Genomic DNA, 14,656 nt, shown 5'->3' with positions numbered 1-14,656 from the left:
TGGCAGCATCCCTATATTTCACAGCTGTCGCACACAATTCAAGCAAATCTTTACCGAAAAACAAACTTCACAGCCTTAGATTTACCGGTTACTAATTTGGACTTGTGTCCTGGTAGCCGACTCGATTAACTTACTTCAGTCTTCTACGTGGTTTTTTTCCTACGTCTAAGCAACTAATTTAACTCCGGCACATTTAGCCATTCCCGGCAGCCCCTGCCGCTTCACCCTCACTCAATCCACTGAAAGCAAGCAGTACCGCCAACGGCAACCCGACAGTGTCACGCAACTGACGGTTGCCCGGTCAGGTTTCACGTGCCGCTCTGGCCGCCAGGATGCTCCTCCCACGTTTACGTCACTGGACGGACAAGGTGGCGGCTCCCATGATGCAAGCGGAGCAGGTTCGAGTGCCACGTGTCCCCTGCGCTCATGCGCACTGGCGCGGCACTTCTCTGGGTTGCGGAGCGAGTCGGCCTCTGCTTCTTGCAGCATCTATAGGCTCCTCTTGAGGGTTGGTTTGTTGTGTGGGAGGTATGGCTGGCTGGGCAGGATTCTCGGACGAGGAGTTGACGCGAATAAAGCAGCTGAAAGGTAACTGGAAGAACCGTGAGATTTCGATGGTTTCTGGGTACTCCGAAGTTTAACCTCTGTTTCTTTTTTTCGGGGGGGAGGAGAACGTTTGAAATTATAATTCAGTCAAAATTGTTAGTCACTTAGGCAAATGTGGGTTGTTTAAGGAAAGCCAGCATAGACTTAAATGGTGTTGAAATAATTTGCTGGAGTTTTGTGGTGAGGTGACAGAGGGTTGATGAGGGCAATGTGTTGAAATGGTGAATAATGTGGGAAAATATGAACTTGTCCACTTTGGCAGGAAGAACAGAATTGCAGCATATTGTTTAAATAGTGAGAGACTACAGACCCTGTGTGGTACAGAGGGATCTGGGTGTCCTGGTACTTCATATGAAGCAAGTATGCAGGTACAACAAGGAAAGCAAAGGAAATGTTGGTATTTATTCCAAAGGGAATGGGAAATAAAAGGAAGGAAATGTTGCAAAAGTTGTACAAAAGAATAGTGAGATCGCATCTGGAGTACTGTACTGTTTCGGTCCTTAGTTAGGATATAATACACAGCTGTTCAGAGAAGGTTCTTTCAACTGATGGGGAAGAAGTTACCTTATGAGGAAAGATTGAGCAGGTATACCCATCAGAGTTAAGAATGAGCAGTGATCTTGTATAAACATATATATGAAAACAGAAAATCTTGAGGAACTTTGACAGGGTTGATGCTGATGGTATGTTTCCTCTTGTGGGGGAGTCTGGAATTAGGGGAGACATTTTAAGTTATGGGTCTTCCATTTAAGACTGAGGTGAGAAGAATTCTTTTGAGGGTTGTTGGTCTGTGGAATTCTCTTCCCCAGAGAGCAGTGGAGGCTGGGTCATGAGACATATTCAACACCAAAATAGACTTTTGATCGCCAAGGGAGTCAGAATTATGGGGATGGCAGATAGAAAAGTGCAGTTGAGGCTGCAATCAGATCAACCATAATCCTATTGAATGGTGGAGCAGGCTCCAGGATACAAATGGTTCACGCGTGCTCCAAATTCATGAGTGCATGGACTTCCAAAGAACATTGGATATAAAGTGCTGCACAACTGCTCATGGGAGAGTTCATGGACAGTAGCAACATGGATATTGCTCAAGGACAATTAGGGATGGGCAACAAATGTGGCCTAGCCAGCGAAGCTCACATCAAATAGTTATTTTGCTGTGGAGGAAGATTTATGGTGAAGTTCCCCAGAGAAAATGGTTAGGACCCTTGTCTTTCCTGATGTATATTAATGACTTAGGCCTTTGTGTACAGGACATAATTTCAAAATTTGCAGATCGCGCAGTGGGTTAGCCCTGCAACCTCACGGTGCCGAGGTCCCAGGTTCGATCCCGGCTCTGGGTCACTGTCCGTGTGGAGTTTGCACATTCTCTCCGTGTTTGCGTGGGTTTTGCCCTCACAACCCAAAGATGTGCAGGCTAGATGGATTGGCCATGCTAAAATTGGCCCTTAATTGGAAAAAATGAATTGGGTACTCTTTTAAAAAAAAAAAAAAAAAAAAAAAATTTTAAGCGCATAGTGGAGTTTGACGTTCTCCCCATGTCTGAGGGGGTTTCCTCTGCGTGCTCTGGTTTCCTCCCACAGTCCAAAGATGTGCAGGTTAGGTGGATTGGCCATGCTAAATCGCCCCTTAGTGTCTCAAGATGTGCAGGCTAGGTGGGGTTATGGAGAGTGTGGTGGGAGAGTGAACCTAGATAGGGTGCCCTTTCAGAGGGTCGGTGCAGAGTCGATGGGCCGAATGACTTCCTTCTTCACTGTAGGGGTTCTATGGATAGTCAGGTTGGTGTCATGGGTGGGCGAGTGGCATTTGAAATTTAATTCCGATAAGTGTGAGATTTGCTAGGAAAAACAGATGATAAAAAATAAAGGTTACAGTTGTAAGGGGGTGCAGGAACAGAGGGACCTGGTTATACATGTGAAGGAGGCCGGTTAGGTTGAGAGAGAAGTTAATAAAGCATTAGGAAACCGTGATTTTATCAATAGGGGCATAAGAGTACAAAAACAAGGAAGTTATGTTAAATAAAAGCAAAATTCTGCAGATGTTGAGGACCTGAACATATGAAATAGGAGCGGGAGGAGGCCATTTGACCCCTCGAGCCTGCTCTGCCATTCCATGAGATCATGGCTGATCTCGACTTCCGGTACGCTAAGCCGCACATTTCGGCAGCTCCCGCGATAACGGACTTTTGGGCTCTCCAGAGGAGTCCCAACGGAACTTTTTTGATTTAATCCCGTGTGGGAAGGTGAAGTAAGGATCTCTTCCCCCCCCCCCCCCCTTACGTTGTATAGCCGAGATTAGCGGTGGAGCGGCGGGAAAAGAGGCTCTGGAGCAGCGGCAGAAACGAGGGGGAAAAAGCAAGATGGCGGAAGGCGGAGATCGAGCAGCATGGGGGCTGGACCAGCAGGAGTTCCTTATGCGCGTGTGGAGGAGCTCAAAATGGAAGTGCTGGCGCCAATGCTGTTGGCGATCGAGGGGCTGAAGGAGACCCAGAAGGCCCAGGCGGTGGAGCTTTGCGAGGTGAGAGATTAAACGAACGAGGACGAGATCCTGGGCCTGGCGTAGAAATGGAGGCGCACGAGGCGGTGCACAGGAGGTGGGCCGAGTAAATCGAGGTCCTGGAGAACAGGTCGAGGAGGAAGAATCTCCGGATTCTGGGTCTCCCCGAAGGAGTGGAGGGAGCTGATGCTGGGGCGTATGTGAGTACGATGCTCCATTCGCTGATGGGCGCAGAGGCCTCTCCGAGCCCCCTGGAGCTGGAAGGGGCTCACCGGGTCCTGGCGAGGAGACCCAAGGCTGATGAGCCGCCAAGAGCGATAGTGGCAAGGTTCCATTGCTTCGTGGACAAAGAAAGTGTTCTGAGATGGGCCTACAAGGTGTGGAGCAGTAGATGGGTGATCCGAGTTTACCAGGATTGGAGCGCGGAGGTGGCAAGGAGGAGAGCTGGCTTCAACCGGGCCAAGGCGGTGCTGCACAAAAAAGAGTCAGGTTCGGCATGCTGCAGCCTGCGCGACTGTGGGTTACTTATCAGGACTGACACCATTATTTTGAAACGCCAGAAGAGGCTTGGACCTTTATTCAGACGGAAAAATTGGACTCGAACTGATGGGATGTGGTTGTGGGGGGCGATGTTGGTTGTATACGGGGTTGTAAATATGGGTAAAGATTACTTCATGGGTGGGACGATGGATGGGGATGTGGGTAGAGTTCTAGTTAAAATTCCCCTTTTCTTTTTTCTTTTCTGTAGACGAGATGATGGGGAATTTGGGCGTCGGTGCTGGAGGGAGGCGAGACTCGGGGATGAGGGAACTGGGATAATGGCCGCAACAGGAGCTGCGCCATAGGGGGTGGGACTGGCTCAGGAAAGCGCGTGCTTTTCCCCACGCTAAAAGGGGGGGGGGTGGAGGAAGGCGAGGAGGAGAGGCTCCCACACGGGGAGATCAACAGGAAGGCGGGGGAAGCCGGGGTCAGCAGAAGTCAGCTGACTCACGGAAGTAATATGGGGGGAGCAAAAGTGATAGATGCGGATGTAGCGGGAAGGGGGGGATGGGGGGGGACATAAGGGTTGCTGACGCACTGTCCGAGGGGGAACTGAAAATGGAAGAGGTGGTCGGAACGGGGGTTTCCCGCCTGGGGGACTGGAGGGTGTGGGAGGCGCGAGCATGGGACTGGCCTAAGTTGGAGATGGCTAGTCTGCGGGGGGGGGGGGGGGGGGGGGAGGTAGGTAACCCCCCAATCCGGCTGATCACGTGGAATGTGAGAGGCCTAAATGGGCCGGTTAAGAGGGCCCGAGTGTTCGCTCACCTAAAGGGACTGGAGGCAGACCTGGTCATGCTTCAGGAGACACATCTGAAGATGGCAGATCAGGTCAGGTTAAAGAAGGGATGGGTAGGACAGGTGTTCCATTCGGGGCTGGATGCGAAAAATAGAGGGGTGGCAATATTGGTGGGGAAGCGGGTGTCGTTTGAGGCCAAGAACATAGTAGCGGACAATGGAGGCCGATACGTGATGGTGAGCGGTAGGTTTCAGGGGACGGAGGTGGTACTGGTGAATGTATATGCCCCGAACTGGGACGATGCTGGATTCATGAAATGGATGTTGGGGCGTATTCCAGACTTGGAGGTAGGGAGCTTGATAATGGGTGGGGATTTTAACACCGTGCTGGACCCAGCATTAGATCGTTCCAGATCTAGGACTGGGAAGAGGCCGGCTGCGGCCAAGGTGCTTAGGGGGTTTATGGACCAGATGGGGGGGGAGTAGATCCGTGGAGATTTGCCAGGCCTTTGGCCAGAGAATTTTCTTTTTTCTCCCACGTACATAAGGCCTACTCCCGGATAGATTTTTTTTGTTCTGGGCAGGGCATTGATTCCAAAGTGGAGGAAACGGAGTATTCTGCCATAGCCATTTCAGACCATGCCCCGCATTTGGTGGAGCTAGAGCTGGGGGAGGAGAGGGACCAACGCCTGTTGTGGCGGTTGGATGTGGGACTACTGGCAGACGAAGTGTGTGGAAGGTGTGGGGGTGCATCGAAAGGTATCTGGAGGCCAATGACAACGGGGAGGTGCAGGTGGGAGTAGTATGGGAGGCGCTGAAGGCGGTGGTCAGGGGAGAGTTAATCTCCATCAGGGCTCATAGGGTGAAGAGTGAGGGCAGGGAAAGGGAGAGGTTAGTGGGGGAGATTTTACGGGTGGACAGGACATATGCAGACGCCCCTGATGAGGGACTACTCAGGGAGAGACGAAGTCTCCAGACGGAGTTCGACCTGTTGACCCACCGGGAAGGCAGAGGCACAGTGGAGGAAGGCACAGGGGGCGATATATGAATACGGTGAGAAGGCGAGTCAGATGCTGACACATCAGCTCCATAAGAGGATGGCAGCGAGGGGAATAGGTGGAGTCAAGGATGGCAGGGGAACTACGGTGCAGAGTGCGGGGAAAGTGAATGAGGTATTCAAGGCCTTTTACGAGGAGCTGTATAGGTCCCAGCCCCCAGGGGGAAAAGGGGATGCGACGATTCCTGGACCAACTGAGGTTCCCGAGGATGGAGGCGCAGGAGGTGGCTGGTTTGGGGACGCTAATTGGGGTGGAGGAGCTGGTTAAAGGACTGGGGAGCATGCAGGCAGGGAAGGCCCCGGGGCCGGATGAGTTCCCGGTGGAGTTTTATAGGAAGTATGTAGACCTGTTAGCCCCGTTGCTGGTAAGGACCTTCAATGAAGCAAGGGAGGGGGGGGGGGGGGACCCTGCCCCCGACAATGTCGGAGGCGACGATCTCTTTGATCTTGAAGCGGGATAAGGACCCACTGCAATGTGGGTCGTATAGACCGATCGCGCTCCTCAACGTAGATGCTAAGTTGCTGGCAAAAATGTTGGCTACGAGGATTGTATCCCAGGGGTGATTCATGAGGACCAGACGGGATTTGTAAAGGGTAGGCAGCTAAACACCAATGTGCAGCGGCTCTTAAACTTGATAATGATGCCATCGGTGGAGGGAGAGGCGGAGATAGTGGCAGCCATGGACGCGGAGAAGGCCTTTGGCCGAGTAGAGTGGGAGTATCTCTTTTTTTTTTTCCTTTTCTGAGTTACCAAGCCAGGGCTCAGAGTGTGGGTCAGGGGCGAACCCCTAATCCAGCTCCTCGCCTGCTCCAAAAAACGAATTCAAATTGAATCGAATTCATGATCTCCACAAGAGAGACATACCAGATCTGAGCCAAAGGCTAAATCTACAGACACTTGATCTTAGCCAAAAGGCCGAGAAGCGATAGTGGGAGTATCTCTGGGAAGTGTTGAGGAGGTTTGGGTTCGGGAGAGGGTTTATTAGTTGGGTTAAGCTCCTGTATAGAGCCCCGGTGGCGAGTGTGGTCACAAACCGGCGGAGGTCGGAGTATTTCCGGCTGTATCGAGGGACGAGGCAGGGGTGCCCCCTATCCCCTCTGCTGTTTGCATTAGCAATTGAACCTTTGGCCATGGCGTTAAGGGAGTCGATGAAATGGAAGTGGGTGATTCGAGGGGGAGAGGAACATAGAGTGTCACTGTACGCAGATGACCTGTTGCTGTATGTGGCGGATCCAGTGGAGGGGATGGTTGAGGTCATGCAGATCCTAAGGGAGTTTGGAGACTTTTCGGGCTATAAGCTCAATGTGGGAAAGAGCGAGCTCTTTGTGGTGCATCCGGGGGATCAGGGAAGAGGGATAGATGACCTACCGTTGAGGAGGGCAGAAAGGAGCTTTCGATACTTGGGGATTCAGATAGCTAGGAGCTGGGAGGCACTGCACAAACTCAATTTGACGTGGCTGGTGGAACAGATGGAGGAGGATTTTAAAAGGTGGGACATGTTGCCACTCTCGCTGGCGGGCAGGGTACAGTCGATTAAAATGGTGGCCCTCCCGAGGTTTCTTTTTGTTTTTCAATGCCTCCCAATTGTGATTACCAAGGCCTTCTTTAAGAGGGTAAGCAGGAGCATTATGGGATTTGTGTGGGCGAGTAAGACCCCGAGGGTAAGGAGGGGGTTCCTGGAGCGTAGCAGAGATAGAGGAGGGTTGGCGTCATCAGCCAACGTGGCAATGATCCGTAAGTGGGTGATGGAGGGAGAGGGGGTGGCGTGGAAGAGGTTGGAGATGACGTCCTGCAAAGGAACGAGCCTGGGGGCGCTGGTGACGGCACCGCTGCCGCTCTCGCCGACAAGATACACCACGAGTCCGGTGGTGGCGGCAACGCTAAAGATCTGGGGGCAGTGGAGACGGCACAGGGGTGCGATGGGAGCCTCGGTGTGGTCCCCGATCAGAGATAACCATCGGTTTGTCCCAGGAAGGATGGATGGGGGGTTTCAGAGCTGGCATCGCGCAGGGATTAGAAGAATGGGGGACCTGTTCATCGATGGGACGTTTGCGAGTTTAGGGGCGCTGGAGGAGAAATTTGGACTACCCCCAGGAAATGCCTTCAGGTACATGCAAGTGAGGGCGTTTGTGAGGTGGCAGGTGAGGGAATTCCCGTTGCTCCCGGCACAGGGGATTCAAGACAGGGTGATTTCGAGCATATGGGTCGGAGAGGGCAAGGTGTCGGCGATATACCAGGAGATGAAAGAAGAGGGGGAGGCTTTGGTAGAGGAGCTGAAGGGTAAATGGGAAGAGGAGCTGGGGGAGGAGATTGAGGAGGGGTTATGGGCTGATGCCCTAAGTAGGGTTAATTCCTCTTCCTCGTGTGCCAGGCTTAGCCTGATACAATTTAAGGTGGTTCATAGAGCGCATATGACGGGGGCGAGGCTGAGTAGGTTCTTTGGGGTGGAGGACAGATGTGGGAGGTGCTCAGGAAGTCCGGCAAACCATGTCCATATGTTTTGGTCATGCCTGGTACTGGAGGGGTTCTGGAGGGGAGTTGCGGGAACAGTATATAAGGTGGTGAAAGTCCGGGTCAAGCCAAGCTGGGGGCTAGCACTATTTGGAGTAGTGGACGAGCCGGGTGTGCAAGAGGCGAAAGAGGCCGGTATTCTGGCCTTTGCGTCCCTAGTAGCCCGGCGATGGATCTTGTTAATGTGGAATGAGGCGAAGCCCCCCAGCGTGGAAGCCTGGATAAATGATATGGCAGGGTTTATCAAATTGGAGCGGATCAAGTTTGCCTTGAGGGTCTGCGCAGGGGTTCTACAGGTGGTGGCAACCGTTCCTGGACTATCCCGCGGAGCGTCAGATGAAGGTCGGACAGCAGCAAGTAGTAACCCGGGGGGGGGGAAGGGGCGTTTTTCTGGGGGGCATTTGAGCAAGGAAACACATGAACGTTCCGGAAAACTGACATGTACGGGAGGAATCCAATGTACAAAGTTCTGTATCTTATTGACTTGCCATGTTCATGTCTTGCTACGCGAACTTTCTTTCTTTTTGTAACGGGGGGGTTTGTTTGTATGGTTGAAAATTTTGTTGAAAAATTCTTAATAAATATATTTTTTAAACAAAAAAGATCATGGCTGATCTTTTGAGTTCAAATGTTGCATTCCCAACTATTGTTGGTCACCATTGATTCCTTTGCCGAACAAGAATCCATCTACCTCTGCCTTCACCTGAGGAAGGAGCAGTGCTCCGAAAGCTAGTGTTTGAAACAAACCTGTTGGACTTTAACATGGTGTTGTAAGACTTCTTACTGTGCTCACCCAAGTCCAACGCCGGCATCGCCACATCTTAAAAATATTCAGTGGCCCCACCTGAAGGCATAGAAGCAGGAGGAAGCCATTTGGTCCTTCTAGCCTGCTCTGCCATTCATTATGACCGTGGTTGATCATCGAGTTCAATACCCTGATTCTGCTTTTCTCCCCCCCCCCCATACCCCTTGATCCGTTTAGCCCTAAAAGCTACACCAATTTCATCTTGAAATTACACAACGCTTTGATCTCAACTACTTTCTGTGGTAACAAATTCCACAGATTCATCAGTCTCTGGGTGAAGAAATTTCTCCTCACGTCAGTCAGAAAACTTTACCCCCTTATCCTCAAACTATGAGCCCTAGTTCTAGGCTCCTCCACATTCTTTCTGAATGTACCCTGTCTAATCCTGTTAGAATTTTGCACGTTTCTATGAGATCCCCCCCGCCCCGCCCCCCCACTCTTCTAAACTCCAATGAATAGAATCCTAAATGGGTTAGTCCCTCATATGACAGACCTGCCATCCCAGGAGCCAGCCTGGTAAATCTTCACTGTACTCCCTCCATAGCAAGAACATCCTTCCTCAGATAGGTACAACAAAACTGCACACAATCCTCCAGGTGTGGCCTCACCAATGCCCTATACATTGCAGTAAAACATCTCTATTCCTATACTCAAATCCTCTCTCTATGAAGGCCAACATACCATTTGCCTTCTTTACTGCCTGCTGTACCTGCATGCTTACTTTCAGCAACTGATGCAGAGGACACCAAGGCCTCGCTGAGTCTCCACCTCTCAATTTACATCCATTCTGATAATCTGCCATTCTATTTTTGCTACCGAAGCAGATAATCTCACATTTATCCACATTATCGTGCATCTGCCATGCATGTGCCCACTCACTGAGCCTGTCCAAATCTCACTGAAGCACCTCTGCATCTTCTTCACAGCTCACCCTCCCATCCAACTAGGTGTCAACTGCAAATTTGGAGTAACAATAATTGAGTACTCGTGTGACTGTGTGTGTGACTGTGTGTGTGAGACTGACTCTGTGACTGCGACTGTGTGTGTGAGTGTGCGACTGTGAGTATGTGTGTGTGTGTGTGACTGTGTGTGTGTGTGCGTGTGACTCTGTGTGTGTGGCCCGTGATTTTGGGCAATCGGAATCGCAGAAGATTTTTAAAAACATTGTATGTAATCTTCCTGCCTGTAAGGGAGGTAGAGAGCAGGTCACGGCCCCCGAATGTCGCCATCACGTGCTTTGGCCGCATTTGCGATTCCTCCATTTTGTCAGCAGCAAACAAGGTAAGAGAAAATGGTGGGTCGCGAAGGTCGGCCGGCGTGGGTCCCGAAGGTTGGCCGGTTGGTAAAAATGAGTCCGCAGGAAAAAAAGTTTGAAAAACACTGCATTAGATGCCAGAGGATCAGTGCAAAGGGAACGTGCTTTTCAAATGTGCTCTTTGCAACAAAAATCAGCAGTTCATGCAAGATCAGTTTTATTAGCAACCACATTGTGACTGATGTGTTTAAAATTTAAAAAGATTTGATTGAATAGTTCATTCGGCTAGCCAGTAATCCAGAGACCCAGATTAATGATCTGGGGACCCGGATTTGAATTGCACCACGGCCAGGTGATGGAATTTAACTCCATAAACTATCTGGAATTAAAAGTCTAATGACCAGGAAACCATTGTCGATTGTCGTAAAAACCCATCTGGTTCACTAATCTCCTTCCTTTAGGGAAGGAAATCTGCCATCCTTACCTGGTCTGGCCTATATGTGACACCAGACCCACAGCAATGTGGTTGACACTTAACTGTGCCCCCTAAAGGGCAATAAATCCTGACACAGTCTACGATGCCTACGTCCCATGAACGAATAAAAATTTATTTTTGAGGTTGCAGAATACTTGGAAGTGCATGATATATTAGGACTGAGTCAGCACGGCTTTGTCGAGGGTAGGCCATGTATAACAAATCTGTTAGAATTCTTTGAGGAGGGGCAGCACGGCGAAGCAGTGGTTAAAACTGCTGCCTCTCAGCGCCGAGGTCCCAGGTTCGATCCCGGCTCTGGGTCACTGTGGAGTTTGCACATTCTCTCCGTGTTTGCGTGGGTTTCGCCCCCACAACCCAAAGATGTGCAGGTTAGGTGGATTGGCCATGCTAAATTGCCCCTTAATTGGAAAAAATGAATTGGGTACTCTAAATTTATATACAAAAAAATAATTATTTGAGAAGCTCACAAGGAAGTTAGACAAAGAAGATTTCCAGAAGGCCTTTGACAAGGTGCCGCATAGTAGACTGTTCAATAAGTTAAGATCCCATGGCGTTAAGGGTAAGATCCTGGCATGGATAGAGGATTGGCTGACTGGCAGCAGGCAGAGAGTGGGGATAATGGGATCTTTTTCAGGGTGGCAGCCAATGACTAGGTGGTGTACCTCAGGGGTCAGTGTTGGGACACACCTTTTTACAATATACATTAACAATCTGGAAGAAGGAACTGTTGCTAAGTTAGATTTCGATTTATTGTCACGTGTACTGAGGTACAGTGAAAAGTGTTGGTCTGCGTACAGTCCAGGCAGATCGTTCCATACATGAAAAAACATAAGACCTATGATAAATACACAATGTAAGTACATAGACATAGACTTTGGATGAAGCATACAGAGTATCGTGCTATACAGTAGAAAAAAAATGTGAAGAGATCAGTTCACTCCACAAGATGGTCATTCAGGAGTCTGGTAACTGTGGGGAAGAAGCTGTTTTTGAATCTGTTAGTGTGTGTTCTCAGACTTTGTATCTTCTGCACGATGGAAGAGGTTGGAAGAGAGAATAACCTGGGTGGGCGGGGTTTTTTGATTATGCTGCTCGCATTCCCAGGCAGCAGGAGGTGTAGACCGAGTCAGTGGATGGGAGGCAGGTTTGTGTGATGGACTGGGCTGTGTTCACGACTCTCTGTAGTTTCTTATGGTCTTGGGCTGAGCAGTTGCCTTCATAAGCTGTGATGCAGCCAGATAGGATGCTTTCTATGGTGCATCTGTAAAAATTGGTAAGAGTCAATGTGGACATTCCAAATTTCCTTAGTTTCCTGAGGAAGTATAGGCATGGTTGTGCTTTCTTGGTCATAGCGTCAACGTGGGTGGACCAGGACAGATTGTTGGTGATGTGTATATCTAGGAATTTGAAGCTGTCAACCATCTCCACCTCAACACCATTAATGCAGATAGGGGTTTGTACGACACTTTGTTCCTTGAAGTCAATGGCCAGCTCCTTAGTTTTGCTGACATTGAGAGAGATCGATTGTTGTCCTTGCACCATGCCACTAGGTTCTCTCTCTAGTTTGCAGATGATACAAAGATTTGCAGAAGGGCAGGTAGTATTGAGGAAGCAGGGGGCTGCAGAAGGACAGGCTAGGAGAATGGGCAATGAAGTGGCGGACAGGCTAGGAGAATGGGCAATGAAGTGGCGGACAGGCTAGGAGAATGGGCAAAGGAGTGGCAGATGAATACAGTGAGGAAAAGTGTGAAGTTATGCACTTTGGTAGGAAGAGTGGAGGCATAGACTATTTTCTAAATGGGAAACGGCTTAGGAAATCCGAAGCACAAAGGGACTTGGGAGTCCTAGTTCAAGATTCTCTTAAGGGTAAATTGCACGTTCAGTCGGCAATTAGGAAGGCAAATGCAATGTTAGCATTTATGTTGGGAGGGCTAGAATACGAGAGCACGTATGTACTTCTCCGGCTGTATGCGGCTCTGATCAGACCCCATTTGGAGTATTGTGAGCGGTTTTGAGCCGTATCTAAGGAAGGATGTGCTGGCCTTGGAAAGGGTCTAGACGAGGTTCACAAGAATGATCCCTGGAATGAAGAGCTTGCCATATGAGTAACGGTTGAGGACTCTGGGTCTGTACTTGTTGGAGTTTAGAAGGATTAGGGAGGATCCTATAGAAACTTACAGGATACTGAGAAGCCTAGATAGAGTGGACGTGGAGAGAATGTTTCCACTTGTAGGAAAAACTAGAACCCGAGGGCACAGCCTCAGACTGAAGGGATGATCCAAACTTAGATGAGGAGGAATTTCTTCAGCCAGGGGTTGGTAAATCTGAGGAACTCTTTGCTGGAGAAGGCTGTGGAGGCCAAATCACGGAGTTGTCTTTAAGACAGAGATAGATAGGTTCTTGGTTAATAAGGGGATCGAGAAAGCAGGAGAATGGGGATGAGAAACATAACAGCCATGATTGAATGGTGGAGCAGACTTGATGGGCCGGATGGTCTAATTCTTCTCCCATGTCTTATGGTCTTATTCACTTGGAGAAATTATTTATATGTAAAAGCAGATAGGAGGGTTGGAGTGGTTAGCACTGCTGCCTCACGGTGCCGAGGACCCGAGTTCAATCCCGGGCCCAGCTCACTGTCTGTGTGGAGTTTGCACATTCTCCCCGTGTCTGTGTGGCTCTCACCCCCACAACCCCAAAATGTGCAGGATAAGTGGATTGGGCACACTAAAACTGCCCCTTAATTGGAAAATAAAATATGTAAAAGCAGATGAAAAAAGTTGGGATACAAATCAGCCATGATCTAATTTATAAAGGAGCAGGCTTTTGAGGAGCTGAATAGTCTACTCCTGTATCTTATGTTCTTGTGATGTAAAAGTTTGAATTACAAAAACCTTAATGACAACCATTTTAACTTGGAATAATTTTAATTTTGTTAGCATTTATATACAGTGCTTAATGAAGCAATGATTGTGACGCTAAATATATTACAAAGTATTTGTAAAACAGATTTAATAGAATTAGCAATTAATTAATACAGTATGTCTCAATACAAACAGACCTAGCTAGTCCAGATTCACATAAGGAAAATTAGTTTCCCAGTCTCTTTAAAGTGATATAGTTATTGCAGTAATAAAAATGTTTACATTTATGTAGTACTTGCATTTATGTAGTCCTTTATCATATCAATACATCTCTAAACGCATCTCACAGTAAATTGGTTTTGAAATATTGTAACCTATATAGTTTTTTTATTTTTGAATTTAGAGTACCCAATTTTTTATTTTTTTATTTGTTTGTAACCTATATCGTTAAATGTATTCGTAAAATGTCAAGTTAATCTATTTTTGTTATTGCTCATTGAGGGAGTCACCATGTTCATCATTGAATAGCACTGAGACCTTCAGTGCCACCTGAACTATTGGAACAATGGCTGTGGTCAGTGTCAACTAAAGTGCATAGGTGTCACCTGCCATATTTGCAATTGAATGAGATTTAATGTAGTTCCATAACAGTTAATCCATTTTGGAAACAGCCGACATATGGAAAACTGGCCTCGGACTCGGTGGAAAATAGTTTGAGCATTCTTTTCAACCAACTGAATACAACATTAAAAGTTTATGCTTGTTTGGCTAGAAATAGTTGTGTAAGAACTTCATTGCCCAAGGAACTTCATCTACGGAAGCGTCAAGGCACCTCTGGTACAGTTTGGGTTAATAATTCATAGTACAAACCTGCATTTGTAGATTTACTGGGTTTTTTCAAAATCTTAGGGCATAATGAAAAAATGGCATCAGATTGTGGAAAAAATGGGTGCCAGTCTGTCTGTCTCCAATGCTTCTACCTGTACCACAATTTAAGTAGTTCTTGAGCTCTTAGCGACATCATGGCTCCACTGTATAATAAATATTACAAAATTAGTTGGTTCACCAAAATCTAGAAACCTAAATGATGCCGACCACTGTGCATCTATGATGCATTGGTGCAGTAATTGTTAAATGCTGTATTTTTTAAATTTAAACTGTCCAAATGAATAATAATACTCAAGGAGCCACTGGGCTGGCAAATATGTAAAACCTGCTTCACTTGCAAATCATGAATGGGGTACCATGTATTTTAGTTTATGATATTTTAACATTCACGCCGTTGGAAGTGAC

General features: G+C 48.3%; 1 protein-coding gene and 1 non-coding gene across 2 annotated transcripts in view; one reads left to right on the top strand and one right to left on the bottom strand.

Moving 5' to 3' along the window:
- Positions 1-426: 426 nt before the first annotated feature.
- Positions 427-14,656, top strand: part of gorab (golgin, rab6-interacting) — a 44,675-nt gene continuing 30,445 nt past the window's right edge. Inside the window, exon 1 of the mRNA XM_072511211.1 lies at positions 427-588. Within this exon, the coding sequence (XP_072367312.1) occupies positions 531-588 (58 nt within the window). The 5' untranslated portion in view covers positions 427-530. The remainder of the gene's footprint in view (positions 589-14,656) is intronic.
- LOC140427570 (U2 spliceosomal RNA) lies at positions 6,169-6,362 on the bottom strand. Its single transcript, XR_011948570.1, has one exon. It is a non-coding gene; the product is annotated as a U2 spliceosomal RNA (small nuclear RNA).

This window comes from Scyliorhinus torazame, chromosome 7 (genome assembly GCF_047496885.1).
Source record: "Scyliorhinus torazame isolate Kashiwa2021f chromosome 7, sScyTor2.1, whole genome shotgun sequence".
Lineage (NCBI taxonomy): Eukaryota > Metazoa > Chordata > Chondrichthyes > Carcharhiniformes > Scyliorhinidae > Scyliorhinus > Scyliorhinus torazame.
The sequence above is the reverse complement of the archived record's forward strand: the minus strand, read 5'-3'. Positions and strand labels throughout refer to the sequence as shown.